Consider the following 19,811-nt stretch of genomic DNA (forward strand, 5'->3'; position numbering starts at 1 on the left):
GAAATGAACAGAACTAACTGACGGTGTTCGGGCTTCCCCAGTTGGTTCTGCGACACCCTTTGGGATAGGTCCGGCCAGTAGTTGAAGCAAAAGTAGGGAGACAGCCCATCGAATTTCTCTGGGACACAGGAGGGTCCCGCACCACAATTAATTCCTCCATCATGTTCCAAAAAGACACGTGGCCCACTACAGCCACAATCACCCTCAGCGGCTTCACAGGCCACTCACAGCAGGGACACATCACGGCCCCTGTACCCATTCAAATTGGCAATATTACGACAAGACACCCCATAGTTTTAGTCGATCTACCCCACACAGCAGAACACATTTTGGGCATTAATTTTATGAACTCCCACCACCTATCATTTGATCCAGTAAACCAATGTGTCTGGAAAATCCGCACGAGCCCCCGGAACGTTCACAGTAGGTGAGTATGCAAACAAGATTAGCGCAGTCGGCGATTTCTGGTTTGACCCGACCACGATTAGCACAGACAAGCAGGTTAGGGCAGTTCTGCAGAAGCACAGGACAGCATTCGCAACCCACAAACACGACTGTGGCCGGAGGACTGGTTCCGTTCAAATCACAAGACCTGACCCTAGACCCCAAAAGCAATACGGATTTCCCAAGAGGGAGAGGGTGAAATCTCAAAAGTTATCGATAGCTTAGTGGAGCAGGGCGTACTTAGATCAGTAGCCTCTACTAATAATGCCCCGATTTGGCCAGTGAGAAAGCCCGATGGATCATGGCAACTGACCATCGATTACCGGGAACTCAACAAAGTCACCCCCACAGCAGCCCCCACTGAAGCAACAAGTCCCGAGACCATGCTCAAGCAGGGACTCAATTCCCGATTCTTTACGGTTTTGGACGTCAGTAATGGATTCTGGTCCATTCCATTGGCAAAAACGTGCCAATACAAATTTGCCTTCACTTTTAAAGGTCAGCAGTACACGTGGACATGCCTTCTACAAGGATTCCACAACTCCCCCTCCATTTTCCACCAACAGCTGGCAAAAGGATTATCAAAATGTTCTAGCCCCGAATGTCTGGTCCAGTATGTGGACGACCTATTACTGCAGACAGACACCAAGGCAGAGCACATCGAGCTTCTGTCCGAACTCCTGGAACTCCAACGGCAAATTGGATGCAAAGTAAACCCAAAAAGGCCCAAATTTTGGAAAACAAAGTGATGTATTTGGGTACGATTATCACGCATGGTAAACGTGAGATCAAGCATAAAAGAATTGACTCGATTGTCAAATTGCCACTTCCCCAAAATGTTTCAGCCCTCCGGTCGTTTTTAGTTGGCGACTGCCGAAACCATAATGATGGTTTCGCCAGCAAGGCAGCACCCCTCTCGGAACTCCTAAAGAAAGGAGCCCCTTGGGAATGGCTTCCGCAGCATACGGATGCTGTGGATGCTTTGAAAAGAGCCCTCATTGCAGCCCCCGCACTACAGGTTCCAGACCCGCTTTCCCCCTATGCTATAGAGATAGCTAACACAGACCGTACCCTTTCGACCGTGCTCCTCCAGGAACGGCACGAACAGTTAGGACCCATGGCTTATGCCTCCAGAGTTTTAGATCCTGTGGAGCAGGGATTTTCAGCCTGTGAAAGGCACCTGCTCGCAGTTTTCTGGGCTGTTCAGTATTTTTCATACATCACCGGACTAAACCCCATCACAATCCTCATGGAACACACCCCCACCCAACTTTTACTAGATGGACGACTTAAGGATGGTACAGTAAGCCAGATCAGAGCAGCCAGATGGACGCTTCTTTTGCAGGCACGGGACATCACTGTTAAAAGGACCAAGACCCACGCTTTCCTAGCCAACAAACTTCAGTACCCAGGCACCCCCCACAAATGTGAAATCATCTCACTATGTTGCATCTCACTATGTCGCATCTATGTTGACGTCCCGCCCTCGAAGAAATCTCCTTAAAACTGCCAGGACACTTAGGCGCGCATGTGGCAGAACTAGCAGCCATTGCATACATTATAGATCACCTAGATTCCTTCCCCAGCCCAGCAGACATATACCCGGACAGCCTCTATGTCTGCAACAGCCTCACAGAATTCCTACCCCTGTAGAAAACAAGAGGATTTGTTTCCGGATGGAAAACGCCTCCCTTCAGCCCCATTGCTCCGGCACATTTTGGACAAAGCACAGGACAGGATTTTTGGCATTATTAAAGTCTGAAGTCACCACCGTTCCTCTCCACCTGGAAATGTAAAAGCCGACGCACTGGCTAAAGCAGGTTCCAGGCATGGATATTTTTGGAACCCCCCCGAAAGCGCCCCAGTGAATGCAGTTCAGGTCTCACAGACTAATATCGAGGATTTAGTGCAGGCCCAGAAGCAAGATTGCAATCTCAGGGAGATTTTGAAAAGAAAATTTCCAGCACCTTACGTTAGATTTAAAAATGCACTAACCACACATGACGGTGTGGTCCTAAAAGACACCCTTTATGTGGTTCCTGAACAGGACTAAATCAGCTTATTTGTTTGTTCCATGACAGTCATGGGCATCAGAGAATTGATCTCACTACAGCCCACCTCAGGCAGCTCTGTTGGTGGCCAAGTTTAAAAGAAGACGTAACGCACTACGTTGAGAATTGCCTTATCTGTGCCCCAAACAATCCGGACAGATATGCAAAGAAAGCTCAGCTTAGCTTTAACCCCGTTAATGGCCCATGGACTAACCTCCAGATTGATTTTATAGAACCATTGCCCCCTTGCAGGAAGGGTTACAAGTACGTGTTATTCATCATAGACACTTTTACGAAATGGGTAGAGGCATTCCCATCCAGAACTAACACGGCAAAGACCACAGCCAAGATCTTAACCAACCACATCTTTACGAGATGGGGACTCCCCCGCAGCATTGAATCCGACCAAGGTTCCGACCGGGACGGGTCATGAAGAACGTCCTCACAATATTTGGCATTACCCAAAAATTCCACATCGCATACCACCCCCAGTCAAGGGGTATTGTGGAGCGAATGAATCGGACCCTAAAAGCAACCCTCAGAAAAATGGTCCAACAAAACAACAGCACTTGGGATTCAGTCCTCCCTTTTGCGCTGATGTTTTTGAGAAATACTGTTTCGACATCCACAGGATACACCCCACACACTCTCATGACCGGACGCCCCATGAAAGACACAGAATTTTTCTTGGGACTTGACTTGACCAGCCCCGAAGTGACGGCCCTCACACACGAGAACGCAGTAAAACAGTTAGTCAAAAATGTAAAAACGGCTCAGCTAGCAGCCGCAGTAAGATTAGGCACGAGAAAGAAACAGAGCAAGGCCTGTTTCTTTTTTTTAAATATTTTATTGAAAATTTTTGGTCAACCATCACAGTACATTGTGTATCCTTTACACAATAATATAACAGTATAAATAACAATGACCTGTTTTATAAACAAAGAATAAATAATATATAACAAAAACGAAAACTAAAACTAAATGGCAACTGCCTTGTCTCAGATAAACACTCTCCAAAAATATGATTTAACAGTCCAATATACAATTATTCATAGCAACGACCTATACATATTCTACATATATATTAACAGCCCTGAGAGTCCTTCTGGTTCCCCCCCCCCCCCCCTGCACCCCCCCCCCCCCCTTCCTGGGCTGCTGCTGCTGCCTTCTTCTTTTCCATTCCCTCTATCTTTCTGTGAGGTATTCGACGAACGGTTGCCACCGCCTGGTGAACCCTTGAGCCGATCCCCTTAGGACGAACTTAATCCGTTCCAGCTTTATAAACCCTGCCATGTCATTTATCCAGGTCTCCACCCCCGGGGGCTTGGCTTCCTTCCACATCAACAGTATCATGCGCCGGGCTACTAGGGACGCAAAGGCCAAAACATCGGCCTCTCTCACCTCCTGCACTCCCGGCTCTTGTGCAACCCCAAATATAGCCAACCCCCAGCTTGGTTCGACATGGACCCCACTACTTTCGAAAGCACCTTTGTCACCCCCACCCAGAACCCCTGTACTGCCGGACATGACCAGAACATGTGGGTGCGATTCGCTGGGCTTCTCGAGCATCTCGCACACCTATCCTCTACCACAAAAAATTTACTGAGCCGTGCTCCAGTCATATGCGCCCTGTGTAACACCTTAAATTGAATCAGGCTTAGCCTGGCACACGAGGACGATGAGTTTACCCTACTTAGGGCATCCGCCCACAGCCCCTCCTCAATCTCCTCCCCCAGCTCTTCTTCCCATTTCCCTTTCAGCTCATCTACCATAATGTCCCCCTCGTCCCTCATTTCCCTATATATATCTGACACCTTACCGTCCCCCACCCATGTCTTTGAGATCACTCTGTCCTGCACCTCATGCGTCGGGAGCTGCGGGAATTCCCTCACCTGTTGCCTCGCAAAAGCCCTCAGTTGCATATACCGGAATGCATTCCCTTGGGGCAACCCATATTTCTCGGTCAGCGCTCCCAGACTTGCGAACTTCCCATCCACAAACAGATCTTTCAGTTGCGTTACTCCTGCTCTTTGCCATATTCCAAATCCCCCATCCATTCTCCCCGGGGCAAACCTATGGTTATTTCTTATCGGGGATCCCACCAAGGCTCCCGTCTTTCCCCTATGCCGTCTCCACTGTCCCCAAATTTTCAAAGTCGCCACCACCACCGGGCTTGTGGTGTATTTCTTCGGTGAGAACGGCAATGGGGCCGTCACCATACCTTGTAGGCTAGTCCCCCTACAGGACGCCCTCTCCAATCTCTTCCACGCCGCTCCCTCCTCTTCTCCCATCCACTTACTCACCATTGAGATATTGGCGGCCCAGTAGTACTCACTTAGGCTCGGTAGTGCCAGCCCCCCCCCCTATCCCTACTACGCTGTAAGAATCCCTTCCTCACTCTCGGGGTCTTCCTGGCCCACACAAAACTCATGATACTCTTTTCGATCCTTTTGAAAAAAGCCTTCGTGATCACCACCGGGAGGCACTGAAACACAAAGAGGAATCTCGGGAGGACTACCATTTTAACCGCCTGCACCCTCCCTGCCAGTGACAGGGATACCATGTCCCATCTCTTGAAGTCCTCCTCCATTTGTTCCACCAATCGCGTTAAATTTAACCTATGCAATGTACCCCAATTCTTGGCTATCTGGATCCCCAAGTAACGAAAGTCCCTTGTTACCTTCCTCAGCGGAAAGTCCTCTATTTCTCTGCTCTGCTCCCCTGGATGCACCACAAACAGCTCACTTTTCCCCATGTTCAGTTTATATCCTGAGAATTCTCCAAACACCCGAAGTGTCCGCATTATCTCTGGCATCCCCTCCGCCGGGTGAGCTACATATAACAAAAAATCATCCGCATACAGAGATACCCGGTGTTCTTCTCCTCCTCTAAGTACTCCCCTCCACTTCTTGGAACCCCTCAATGCTATTGCCAGGGGCTCAATCGAGAGTGCAAACAATAATGGGGACAGAGGGCATCCCTGCCTTGTCCCTCTATGGAGCCGAAAGTATGCAGATCCCCGTCCATTCGTGACCACACTCGCCACTGGGGCCCTATACAACAGCTGCACCCATCCAACATACTCATTTCCAAAACCAAATCTCCTCAGCACCTCTCACAGATAATCCCACTCCACTCTATCAAATGCTTTCTCGGCATCCATCGCCACCACTATCTCCGCTTCCCCCTCTGGTGGGGGCATCAGCATTACCCCTAGCAGCCTCCGTATATTCGTATTCAGCTGTCTCCCCTTCACAAACCCAGTTTGGTCCTCATGGACCACCCTCGGGACACAATCCTCTATCCTCATTGCCATTACCTTGGCCAGAATCTTAGCGTCTACATTTAGGAGGGAAATAGGTCTATAGGACCCGCATTGCAGCGGGTCCTTTTCCTTCTTTAGGAGAAGCGATATCGTTGCCTCAGACATAGTCGGGGGCAGCTGTCCCCTTTCCTTTGCCTCATTAAAGGTCTTCATCAGTAGCGGGGCGAGCAAGTCCACATATTTCCTGTAAAATTCAACTGGGAATCCATCCGGTCCCGGAGCCTTCCCCGCCTGCATGCTCCTAATTCCTTTCACTACTTCCTCTATTTCAATCTGTGCTCCCAGTCCCACCCTTTCCTGCTCCTCCACCTTGGGAAATTCCAGCCGGTCCAGAAAGCCCATCATTCTCTCCCTCCCATCCGGGGGTTGAGCTTCGTATAATTTTTTATAAAATGCCTTGAACACTCCATTCACTCTCTCCGCTCCCCGCTCCATCTCTCCTTCCTCATCCCTCACTCCCCCTATTTCCCTCGCTGCTCCCCTTTTCCTCAATTGGTGGGCCAGCAACCTGCTCGCCTTCTCCCCATATTCGTACTGTACACCCTGTGCCTTCCTCCACTGTGCCTCTGCAGTACCCGTTGTCAGCAAGTCAAATTCTACGTGTAGCCTTTGCCTTTCCCTGTACAGTCCCTCCTCCGGTGCCTCCGCATATTGCCTGTCCACCCTCAGAAGTTCTTGCAGCAACCGCTCCCGTTCCCTACTCTCCTGCTTTCCTTTATGTGCCCTTATTGATATCAGCTCCCCTCTAACCACTGCCTTCAGCGCCTCCCAGACCACTCCCACCTGGACCTCCCCATTATCATTGAGTTCCAAGTACTTTTCAATGCACCCCCTCACCCTTAGACATACCCCCTCATCTGCCATTAGTCCCATGTCCATTCTCCAGGGTGGGCGCCCTTCTGTTTCCTCCCCTATCTCCAAGTCCACCCAATGTGGAGCGTGATCCGAAATGGCTATAGCCGTATACTCCGTTCCCCTCACCTTCGGGATCAACGCCCTTCCCAAAACAAAAAAGTCTATTCGCGAATAGACTTTGTGGACATAGGAGAAAAACGAAAACTCCTTACTCCTAGGTCTGCTAAATCTCCACGGGTCTACTCCTCCCATCTGCTCCATAAAATCTTTAAGCACCTTGGCTGCTGCCGGCCTCCTTCCAGTCCTGGACCTCGACCTGTCCAGCCCTGGTTCCAACACCGTATTGAAATCTCCCCCCATTACCAACTTTCCCACCTCTAGGTCCGGGATGTGTCCTAGCATACGCCTCATAAAATTGGCATCATCCCAGTTCGGGGCATATACGTTTACCAAAACCACCGTCTCCCCCTGTAGTTTGCCACTCACCATCACGTATCTGCCCCCGCTATCCGCCACTATAGTCTTTGCCTCAAACATTACCCGCTTCCCCACTAATATAGCCACCCCCCTGTTTTCCGCATCTAGCCCCGAATGGAACACCTGCCCCACCCAACCTTTGCGTAGTCTCACCTGGTCTATCAGTTTCAAGTGCGTTTCCTGTAACATAACCACATCTGCCTTAAGTTTCTTAAGGTGTGCGAGTACCCGTGCCCTCTTTATCGGCCCGTTCAGCCCTCTCACGTGATCAGCCGGGTTGGGGGGCTTTTTACCCCCCCCCTTGTCGATTAGCCATCCCCTTTTTCCAGCTCCTCACCCGGTTCCCACGCAGCTGTGCCCCCCCCAGGCGGTGTCCCCCCGCCCATCCCACCCCATGCCAGCTCCCCCCTCTCCCCAGCAGCAGCAGCCCAATAATTTCCCCCTCCCACCCCCCCGCTAGATCCCCCACTAGCGTAGTTACACCCCCCATATTGCTCCCAGAAGTCAGCAAACTCTGGCCGACCTCGGCTTCCCCCCGTGACCTCGGCTCGCACCGTGCGACGCCCCCTCCTTCCTGCTTCCCTATTCCCGCAATGATTATCATAGCGCGGGAACCGAGCCCACGCTGCCCCTTGACCCCGCCCCCAATGGCCAACGCCCCATCTCCTCCACCTCCTTTCCTCCCCCCACCACCTCCTGTGGAAGAGAGAAAAGTTACCACATCACAGGATTAATAACATAAAGCTCCTCTTTCCCCCCCTTTTACCCCCCTCTTCGCCCCCCATACTCGCCCCACCACTTTGTTTCAAACGTTCTTTTTTTAATAACCCGCTCATTCCAATTTTTCTTCCACGATAAAAGTCCACGCCTCATCCGCCGTCTCAAAGTAATGGTGCCTCCCTTGATATGTGACCCACAGTCTTGCCGGTTGCAGCATTCCGAATTTTATCTTCTTTTTGTGAAGCACCGCCTTGGCCCGATTAAAGCTCGCCCTCCTTCTTGCCACCTCCGCACTCCAGTCTTGGTATACGCGGATCACCGCGTTCTCCCACTTACTGCTCCGAGTTTTCTTTGCCCATCTAAGGACCATCTCTCTATCCTTAAAACGGAGGAATCTCACCACTATGGCTCTAGGAATTTCTCCTGCTCTCGGTCCTCGCGCCATCACTCGGTATGCTCCCTCCACCTCCAGCGGACCCGCGGGGGCCTCCGCTCCCATTAACGAGTGCAGCATCGTGCTCACATATGCCCCGACGTCCGCTCCCTCTGCACCTTCAGGAAGACCAAGAATCCTTAGGTTGTTCCTCCTCGCGTTGTTCTCCAGCGCCTCCAGCCTTTCCACACATCGTTTATGGTGTGCCTCGTGCATCTCCGTCTTCACCACCAGGCCCTGTATGTCGTCCTCATTCTCGGCAGCCTTTGCCTTCACGACCCGAAGCTCCCGCTCCTGGGTCTTTTGCTCCTCCTTTAGCCCTTCGATCGCCTGTAATATCGGGGCCAACAGCTCCTTCTTCATTTCCTTTTTGAGTTCTTCCACGCAGCGTTTCAAAAACTCGTGTTGTTCAGGGCCCCATATTAAACTGCCACCTTCCGACGCCATCTTGGTTTTTGCTTGCCTTCCTTGCCGCTGCTCTAAAGGATCCACCGCAATCCGGCCACCTTCCTCTCCTTTCTTCATCCGTATCCAGGGGGGATTCCCTTCTGGTTCACCGCACAGTACTTTTAGCCGTTAAAATTGCCGTTGGGGCTCTTATTAAGAGCCCAAAAGTCCGTTCCACCGGGAGCTGCAGAAACGTGCGACTCAGCTGGTCATCGCCGCACCCGGACGTCCGCAAGGCCTGTTTCGACAAGACAGTGCATGCGACTGAGTTTGAGGTAGGACAGCTCTCCATTTACAACCCCAGCACATTCCTGTCACCGAACTATATGGGTCCGTACTCCATTGCGGACAAAGTAAGCCCCTCCGTGTATAAAATTAAGTACCCCAACGGAAAGACTGCGTGGCTCCATATTAACCAGCTTAAGGCATATGGCCCACAGTCTAACCACGCACACCACGTCATGCTCGACGCAACAGACCATACCCCGCCCACACCCAATGTATCCCTACCCTCCCCCAACACGTCCACCCCACCCACGGACTTGCCCTCGACTCCACCCCCGAACTCTAGACTCTGCCCCGGAACGCCCACAGACAGCAGCAGCAGAGACAGCGACTGTGACACAGGCAACAGCCACAGCACGACTCCCTACTATCCCCATGCAACAGGACCCACACCCAGCGAATCTGAACACGATTCAAGTGATCCCTTCTGATCACATTCCTCAACAAACCCCACCAAAGACCACCGCCCTACGATGACGACTCCGTCCCCACAGAATTAGACAAAACTTTTTGGCACCGTGACAATTCATACAGGCTCGTCCGAAACGACGAGATGGACCCGAAGTCACACCATGCAGCTTTATCAACCCTCATCCATTCCAGAGTATGGCATCCGGGAGAAGAGGATGACTTTGAGTCTGAGTCCCAAAACAAGAACCCCTTTGCGACCCTGTTCGCAACTGATAACTGAGGAGTCCAGATGATGTTTTAAAAGTAACTGCTTTGGAGAAACAATGTCCTTTCTGATGGAACCTGCAGCATGTTGTTCAATGTTGTTTGTTAGTGTTATTGTCAAGTGTTGTTTTTACACTCGGAAGTTTCACGGCCACACGCCATATTTGTCGGCAGAAACCTGTGAAAACCTGCCAGCACGCTTATCGGCAGAAACCGCTGAGAGCTTGCCAGCCCCCGTTCATAACTGTTCTTCTGGTTCGACGGTAGATGCTTTACAGCAACCCCCCACTATGACTACATTTTTTGCCCGTTCTTGCCGGTTGCCCAGGCAGTGGAGAAACGGCATTGGTCTCCGCCCTGCTGAGGACCCCCTCCCTCTGGTCAGCTACACTCGGGTAGAGCACATACGGCATTGATCACCGTCCTACCCGGGGATTCCATCCAAATCTTACCCGTTGCGGCCCATACGCACCTCATTTCGGCCCTCTTGGTTCAAAATGTTGTTTTGTTTTGTTTTTTGCCATCCCTATGCTATTTACATCCTCAAACATTTGGATGGTAATTCGCACAGCCTGAGAGACAGCTCGCACTGTTACAGTATTTTTTTTAAGTGTGTCTAGTCCAAATTTTTGGTTTTAAAAAAAAATGAGGGAGTCACACATGGTGACCAATTGTAAAGGGAAATTGGCACTACAAGACAGACATGCCAACGCCCGAGATATTAACCAAGATAGTGACAGAAACTATGCTTGATCCACAGAATTCCAGAAGCTCCAGGAAGAGAGAAGAAACGGAAAGGAAGAGACGAAAAGGAAAGAAGACAACAATGAAGACGTCAAACATGTTTTTCGTCGTTATTGTAATTTGTATCCAGTTCTGCGCGAATGCGAACCTCCTGACCCCTACCACACAGGTGAATGATTCCCACCCCTACCATACACTACACCCTGAAAGAGTTAACCCCGAGATAGTCACCGACACACCATCATGGTGTGATACGTTCATAACCTGGTATTCATTATCATACGTAATTGAATTCCTTCTAGTATTGGCGATACTCTGCAGCATCGTGCAGACTATCCGCATGAGGAAATGGCGAAGGAGAGCCTACCGCTCTCGCACCCCGGTATACAGGATAAGATCCCCTATTTCTGGTTATCACCAGGACCCCAAACCCCTTGATCTACAATAAAGAACATTTGTGTTGCACCTTTTGTAAATAAAGAAATGTGTTTCGTTTACAATGGAAATATTGTACACCTCTGTGCTTGACTGCCAAGCCAGAGGAAAAATGTGAATGCTGCTATTATTTTTGTATTGTTGGGAAGTTAGTATGACTGAATGTTTGAGTGAGTGTAGTTTATGAGAGATAGTTAGAGGTCCCGTTTTTTTGTTGTAATGCATGTCCCTGTCTGACATAGCAGCACTTAGAATTGTTAGTTGAAAATTTTTCATACATAGTTATGGTCAGTGTAGAGGCCATGGAAGAGTGCTCGCTGGGTCAGGAAGTGAAGACAACGCAGTTATGTCATCCTTCATGCTTCGCGTTAGGGATCACAAGGAGGGAGAGTAGCCACCTGGGTTGGCCACTTCCCGACTTAAAATGGAGAATCGCAGGGAAATTCAGCCAACACAGGCAAAAAACTAGCAAGTGCAGAAATCCTGTGTATTAGAACTTGCAAAAGCCCAGACGGCATTGAAACTCACAGCCATCTGCATACTAATGAGAGATTCCCGGGAACAATCGAAACATTTAAGGTGAATAAGGCCAAGCCAGACTCCTCGGTGCCAGCAGGAGCCAAGACAAAGGAAGGCCAACGGACACTCAGGGACTGCCCAGCGATCAGGGAACAACTCCAGTATTGGAGAAATCGTTCCAAGTGATCGGAACGTAGTCCAATCACTTGCAACCAGATACGTGGTCCGCCCCGAATGGCGTGAAGTCCCTGGCGACTATAAAGTAAAGCCCCCAAGTTCAAATCGGTCTTCTTGGCAGGGTCACACAGCAACTCGAATCAACCCGTGAGAGTGAACTTCCTAACTGCCGCAACAACCAAGTAAGTCTCCAGTCAATGCACGCTACGAGATAGGCGCTCCTAGCTACCAGTCCATACCAGCTTTTGAACCCTGCAGACTCAGATCGAACAAAAGGCCATTTGTTCCCCTGACCTGGTGGGCCAGTTCCGAAGCTAAGTATAGGCCTTTTAGTGATAGAGAATAGTCTAGAAAGTAGAGTGTATGCATGAGTAGTGATTTACTGTGGATAATAAATGTGTTTTGATTTGAATCTTACTAATTGGTGTTGAGTTATTGATCAGTATTTGAACTTGAACCTCGTGGCGGTATCATAAAGATACCTGGCGACTCTAGAGAAAAGGTTATGGAAACAGAGCAAATTCAGTAAAGACCCAACGGGCAACGAATTAAGAGCCAACCAAAGTTATCAACACTCTGCACCTGACTTTGTCACCCATCAGTATCTCCTGCTACCCTCCCGCTTCTGCTGTATATCAGTGAGCCTAACGTTGGTAGTCGGGAAGTTGCTAGAGCCCATTATCAAGGATTTCATAACACATTTGGAAAGCATTGGTATCATCAGACAAAGTTAGCATGGATTTACAAAAGGACAGTTATGCTCGACAAATCTGCTAGAATTCTTTGAAGATGGAACCAGTAGAGTTGACCTGGGAGAACCGGTGGATGTGGTTTATTTAGACTTTCAGAAGGCTTTCGACAAGGTCACACATAGCAGATTACTGTGTAAAGTTAAAGCACTTGTGATTGGGGGTCGTGTCTTGAGATAAAGGTTAGCAGTCAGAAAGCAAAAGGTTGGAATAAATGGGTCTTTTTCCACCTGGCAGGCAGTGACTCGTGGGGTACTGTTGGGATCTGTGCTTGGACACCAACTGTTCACATTATATATTAATGATTTGGATGAAGGAACTGAATGTATTATCTCCAAATTTGCAGATGAACAAAGTTGGGTGGGAGGAGGATGCAGCGATGCTTCAGCAGGATTTGGACAGGCTGTGTGAGTGGGCATATTCATGGCAGATGCAATATAATGTGGATAAATATGAGGTTATCCACTTCGATAGCAAAAATAGAAAGGCAGATGATTATTTGAATGGGTGTAAATTGAGAGGGGTGGATACTCAGTAAAACCTTGATGTCCTCATGCACCAGTCGTTGAAAGTAAGCACGCAGGTACACTAGGCAGTGAAGAAGGCAAATGGCATGTTGGCCTTAATAGCAAAACGGATTTTAGTATCGGAATAGAGATGTTTTACTGCAATTTATTAGGGCATTGGTGAGACCACACCTGGAGTATTGTGTGCAGTTTTGGTGTCCTTATCTGAGGAAGGATGTTCTTGCTATGGAGGGAGTGCAGCGAAGGTTAATCTGGCTGATTCCTGGGATGGCATGACTGCCATACGAGGAGAGACTATGTCAGTTAGGATTATATTCATTGGAGTTTAGAAGAGTGAGAGGAGATCTAATCGAAACTTATAAAATTCTAACAGGACTAGGCAGGGTCGATTCAGAAAGAATGTTCCCGAGGTGTGGAAGTCCAGAACTAGGGGTCATTGTTTGAGGATAAGGGTGAACCTTTTAGGAATGAGGTGAAGAGAAGTTTCTTCACCCAGAGAGTGGTGAATCTGTGGAATTCACTACCACAGGAAGTAGTTGAAGCCAAAATGTTGCATAATTTCAAGGAATTAGATATAGCTCATGTGGCTAAAGGAATCAAGGGATATGGGAGGAAGGCATGATCAGGGTATTGAACTTGATGATCAGCCATGATTATAACGAATGGCGGAGCAGGCGCGAAGAGCCAAATATCCAGCTCCTGCTTCTATTTTCGATGTATGTTTCTATGTACCTTCCATTCCACATCTCGAGGATCCTATTCCGTCCATGTTTATGTCCCGAGAAGAATGCTCAAGTCCATGCCAAACTCCCTATTAGATGGTCCGAAGCCTCAGTAATGTCCCTCAGAGACCAAAGCCTCAATGGGGATGAAACTGCCCACCTTTCTAAAGCTGCTTCACAGAGGTGCCAAGTGTGTGAAGCACCACTCATTATGTGATGCTTATGATCCCTCAGGGACCACATACGTCCTAATGGTGAGTCCTGACTTATGCATGCCACTCATTTTCACACAGGCTTCAGGCCAATGTAATTTCCCACTGGTGTGATGCCCACTGGAAGACGTCACGAGATTCTGGTAAGCAGCTGAATTAATGAGCATTCATTAGATGTTAATGCATGCAAATTGCATTCATGCACTAGTTAGTGGGATAACTGACCAGCCATTAACCCTCCAAAGGCAGAATTGCAAACTGTTTTTACATTGGGGAGTTTGTGACTTTTTGGTCCCCACTAGATTCTGCTTTCCCACCCACAAAAAAACATGCTGCGAGAGGGATGGGAATATTCCATCCATATTGCCCAACCTCAAGTGTGATTCTATGTTTGGACAACACTTGCTGAACAATCCAGATTGTGCTAAGAATGGCACTGACCAGTTTCGGATTATCAGTTCACCTTGCAATTCACTTACACGAGTTAAAAGCTACACATATTCAAATGTCGGGGGGCACGGTAGCACAGTGCCTAGCACAATTGATCCACAGCTCCAGGGCCCCAGGTTCGATTCCTGGCTTGGGACATTGGCTGTGCGGAGTTTGCACTTTCTCCCTGTGTCTGCGTGGGTTTCCTCCGGGTGCTCCGGTTTCCTCCCACAGTCCAAAAATGTGCAGGTTAGGCAGATTAGCCATGTTAAATTGCCCTTAGTGTCCAAAAAGGTTGAGTTGGGTGGAGTGACTGGGTTACGGGGATAGGATGGGGGTGTGGGCTTAGGTAGGGTGCTCTTTCCAAGGGCTGGTGCAGACTCGATGGACCAAATAGCCTCCTTCTGCACTGTAAATTCTATGATAAATTCTATGACGAACACAGGATCCTGTCCTTTGCAGACAAATGGCGCATTTCCATATATTGTGTCTTTTTCAGCTGAACAAAAGAGTGGGGGAACCACCATTCTCCGGTTCATTCCTCATGGAAATACCTTAACCAATCAGAGTCAATCCATGGAAATGTCTTGATAATCTGTCTGGTATGAATTTAAACAAAAGCTTGACAGTTACAGTTCCATGGAGTATTCTCCTTGGCAATGCCTCTGCCAATCAAAGTTCACTTGCCAGCAATTAGTATTCCTTTCTCATGCAGTTCAAATTGTTGTTCCCTTTACAATTGCTATTCATGCATAGCTGGCCTGATAAGTGCAAGATTAAAGGTATAGACAGGCAGACCGTCTACAGACAGACTGTTTGCAGACAGACAGACAGTCTACAGACAGACAGACAGAGTCTGCAGACAGACAGACAGACTGTCTACAGACAGACAGACAGTCTGCAGACGGACAGTCTGCAGACAGACAGACAGGCAGACAGACTGTCTACAGACAGACAGACTGTCTACAGACAGACAGGCAGACAGACTGTCTACAGACAGACAGGCAGGCAGACTGTCTACAGACAGACAGACTGTCTACAGACAGACAGGCAGACAGACTGTCTACAGACAGACAGGCAGACAGACTGTCTACAGACAGACAGGCAGACAGACTGTCTACAGACAGACAGGCAGACAGTCTACAGACAGACAGGCAGACAGATAGATAGATCGTTAGACAGACCAACAGATATATAGATAGATAAGAGTTTTGTAGCTCCTTTTGTGAAAATTACACCGGTTCCACACATCTGACAGAAAATGTACTTCAATGAGTATACCTTAAATTTTACACATACCGCAGTTATACAATTTGTTAATCTTTGCAACATCTTTGTTGGAAAGCCCTCGCATATGTCCAATTTCAACTCTTGGATCTGGTATTGGTAAGATAGTTGGAAACCCATTTCTGGAAAAAACTGTTCTAGAATAGAAAATAATAAAGTTATTTGCATATCATTATTTATGCTCTTACTTTGATCTTCAGTGGAAGAATTGTGAATTTTTGGGTGACTTGGGTTGCCAAAGGCAGTTCAATTTGGACAGGTGTGAGGTCACCCACTTTGTATTCAAGAAAGGTAAATCAGATACTTTCTAAATGATGAGAAACTACAAACTGTCGTGGAGCAAAAACATTTTGGAGTACAAATGTGAACATCACTGAAACCCTGCGAACGGGTACAGAAAGGAACCAAAAAAACTGATGAATTGTTGACTTAAATGTCAAGGGGCGAGTATAGAAAGGGATTGAGGTTATGTTTCAAGTTCTATAGACCTATGATGAGGGCACATCTAGAATATTGCATTCAGTTTTGAGCATTGCAGCTCAGAAAGAATATAGGAGGTGCAGCATAGATTCACCAGAATGATACCATGGCTTACGAGAACAGGCTATTCGGCCATATTGAAGGGTGATCTAATCATGGTGCTTCAAATGTTAAAGGGATTTGATAAGGTAAAGCTGGATAAACTATTGTTGGTAGATGAATCAAAATCGTGTGACGCAACATTAGAGTTAGGCCTTCCAGCATAAGAACATGTGAACATATAAATTAGGAACAAGAGTTAGGCAGTCGCACCCCTCACCCCGCCCCCAAGCCTGTTCTGGCCTTCAATAAGATCATGGCTGCACTGATTGTAGCCTCAACTCTACAAATCTGGCTACATTAAATAATCTTTCACTCCTTATTATTCAAGAATATGTGTATCACTCCCTTAATAATATTAACTGACCATGACTCTCCGAGGAAGAGACCCAGACCCTCTAAGAGAAAACAAATTCTCATCTTGTTATAAATGGAAAACCCCTTATTTTTAAACTGTCTCCCCTAGTTCTCTCACAAGGGGAAATATCCTTTCAGCATTCAGCCTGTTAAGTCCCCTCAGGATCTTATATGTTTCAATAAGACGCATGTTTCAATAACAACTTGCATGACCTTTAATGTAGAAATATATATCAAAACACATTTTGATTATCAAGCCACATAAGTAGGTATTAGATGTTGATTAAAACTTGGTCAAATCGATAGGTTTTAAGGCGTGACTTAAAGGAGGAGAAGGAGATAGAGATGTGGCCAGGATCAGGAAGAACATTCCAGAGCGTAGGGCTTGGGAAGCTGAAAATTCTGCCATAAATGGTGGATTACTTAAAATCTGAGATGTGCAAAGGCCAAAATTAGAAGAGCACAGGGATCTTTTTCCTCTGAGAGTTGTAGGCTTGATGAGGTTACAGAGAAAAGGGCCTTGTAGGAATATAAAAATTAAGAAAGAGTTTTTTTTAAAGTTGAGGCATTGTCAGGCCAGGAGTCTAGATTACTGAACATAAGATAGTGAGCATCATTTCACATTAACGCAGTGTTTAATCAAATGTGGCAATCAAGGAGTCCCAGCAAAATTGACGTCACTGGAATCAGAGGGAAAACTCTCCACAGGAGTCATACCTGGCACAAAGGAAGATGGTTCTGAAGATGGAGATCAATCATCTCAAAGATCATTGTTGCAGGAGTTACTCATAGTTGTGTCCTAAAGGTTCAATCACCTTCAGTTACGTCATCAATGACCTTCCGTCATAAGGTCAGATGTGGAGTTGTTTGCTGATGATTGTGCAATTCACAACACCACTTCTAACTCCTCAGATACTGAAGCAGTCCTTGTCCAAATGCAGCAGGACCTGGACAATATGTAGGCTTAGGCTGACAAGTGTCAAGTAACGATTGTGCCACACAAATTCCAGGCAATGACTACCTCCAACAAGAGAGACTCTAACCATTGCCATTGACATTAAATTGCATTCCCATTGTTGAATTCCCTGCAATCAAATTCCTGGGGGTTACCATTGACCAGAAACGGAACTGGACCAGGCCTATAAATATTGTGGTTAACAGAGTAGGTAAAAGGCTGTGAATTTGGTGCAGAGTAACTCACTTCCTACTCCCCAATCTTTGTCCACTGACCACTTTCCTGGTTTAGTGTAGCTCCAACAATGCTCAAGAAGTTCACCATTACTCAGGACAAAGCAGCCTGCTTCACTGACAACCCATTCACCACCTTAAAAATTCACTCCCTCAACCACCGGTACATAGTAGCAGCAATAGAAACAATCTGCAAGATGCACAAAAGCAACTCGCCAGGCTCTTCAGACAGCATCTATCAAACCAGCAGAAACATGGGAACACCGTCTTCAAGTTTCTCTTCAAGTTACACACCATCCTGATGAGGAAATAAATCACCACTCCTTTACTGTTAATAGCTCAAAATCCTGGAACTTCCTTCCTAACAGTATTGTGGTACCCCTACGACACATGGACGCCAAACAGTTCAAGAAGGCAACTCACTACCATCTTTCCACGGGCAATTAGGGACGGGGAATAAATGCTGGCTTAGGCAACAGTTCTCACATCCCATGAATAAATTTTAAAAAGGTGATTGGTTAATGGCACTCTGTGATAATTAGGAAACAGTGAGCTATAATTTTGGAAGAGTTCAATTTTACAAAGGTTGTAATTTGGGAAGTCGGCCAAAAAAGTAGATGGCCTTATGAATGGAGAGGACATGTGTTTTTAAGATTAGCTCTTAGTCAATAGGTTGCCAAGTTCAAAATAGTTTCTTTAATTCTCACATTCTGGCCAGGGAGGGTGATGGAACCAAAAACATCAGCCTTCCACACTCCCTATTTCCTGCTTAACGCGATTATGAATTGTAATGGATTCCACTCCTCAATGCACAGCTTGCACTTAACCACATGTAGCACATCCCAATGGTCCATGCTAGGTATGCTGACGGCAGTTTTGACCACTTCCCCCTTAATCAATTCACTGTCCTGCCTTTGTTCCACTCAACCGTCAAGTTATACGTTGGCTACTTGGCAACCACAGCTATCCGCTCTGGATATGGTTCATGAAACCTGTAAGGTAGCGAAGCAGGATTATTGAACGATCCATCCTTACCACCACATGAGTAACAAGAAACAGGAGGAGGAGGAGCAAGACGGAAAGGAAGAACAGGAGAAGTGTCAACTCTCAAAGCCCCTAGCTGTCACAGATTTCAGAGAGGAGTTCATCAAAGAACACTTCACCCCAGTCAACCGTCCATTTCCAGTCCAATAATCCTTATCGCTACCACACGTAGCATAACCATGTGATAATCTTCCTTCAGACCAGACTATCCCACTTCACTACAAATTTAAACAAGAGCAGCAAATTTGGTATAAATGACAAATTCATCATTGTTCCTTCATGAACAGGAGTAATGGCAAACTCTTAAACCATGCCTTTTCATCATCTTTCCCTAGGTTTCCCCAGGGGATAGACTTTGGAACTTGCAAGGCTACTCGCTTCCACTGGGTACATTTTAGGAAGCCATTGTGAATAAGCAACTGGGCTTTATGTACTGCTTGCAAACTGCAGAACCTTGTGTGGGTGAGACTTACTTTTTCCATTATTAATGAGATATTTTTCAAGCCTCACTATGTTTTAAATGAACAAATGCCATTGCAGCCATTTCAGTAAAAGCAATGTTTTGGAACAGACAATTGTCATAATGAAATTGAAATCTGCATTCCTTGATGGATCAGGAGGCTTCCTACAATACTCAACAGGTAGAGTCTTTAGAATAATAGTGACATGTCACATTCAGTATAGCATTGTTCAGGGGACTAGATGTGAAGGAGGAAGAAAGCATACGAGATTGATCATATAATAAGGAAAATGATGGTGAGGAGAATGTTGGAGGACATGCTAGACATATATGGAACATTTTGTGACACAAGATCCAAAAAACCTCTCAAAGCACAGCATTTCACTTAAGACAATTCTTTCTCTACCTATCCTTCCACTGAGATACTCTTATAGATATTCTTGCACCAGCAACCCGGTTATCTTCATTCCATTATTTTTGAATCCTCCACTTTTCTACCTTAAAGTCATTGAACTCCTTTCCACATCAAGGACATAATTATAACTTATTGGATCTGGAATGTTTTTAATTTGGTCATGGGATTGTGAGCCTCATTGGCTAGGTGAGGATTTATTGCCCATCCCTAACTGCCCTTGAAAAGGTGGTAGTATGCTCCCTTCTAGACTTTGCA

At 47.1% G+C, this 19,811-nt stretch overlaps 1 protein-coding gene across 1 annotated transcript in view; it reads right to left on the minus strand.

The window, feature by feature from the left end:
* LOC140430268 (astacin-like metalloendopeptidase) overlaps window positions 1-19,811 on the minus strand; it is a 132,429-nt gene that overhangs the window by 51,477 nt on the left and 61,141 nt on the right. The window contains exon 4 of the mRNA XM_072517692.1: window positions 15,526-15,650. Within this exon, the coding sequence (XP_072373793.1) occupies window positions 15,526-15,650 (125 nt within the window). The remainder of the gene's footprint in view (window positions 1-15,525; window positions 15,651-19,811) is intronic.

The sequence above is a fragment of the Scyliorhinus torazame genome, chromosome 10, assembly GCF_047496885.1.
Source record: "Scyliorhinus torazame isolate Kashiwa2021f chromosome 10, sScyTor2.1, whole genome shotgun sequence".
In the NCBI taxonomy this organism is placed as follows: domain Eukaryota; kingdom Metazoa; phylum Chordata; class Chondrichthyes; order Carcharhiniformes; family Scyliorhinidae; genus Scyliorhinus; species Scyliorhinus torazame.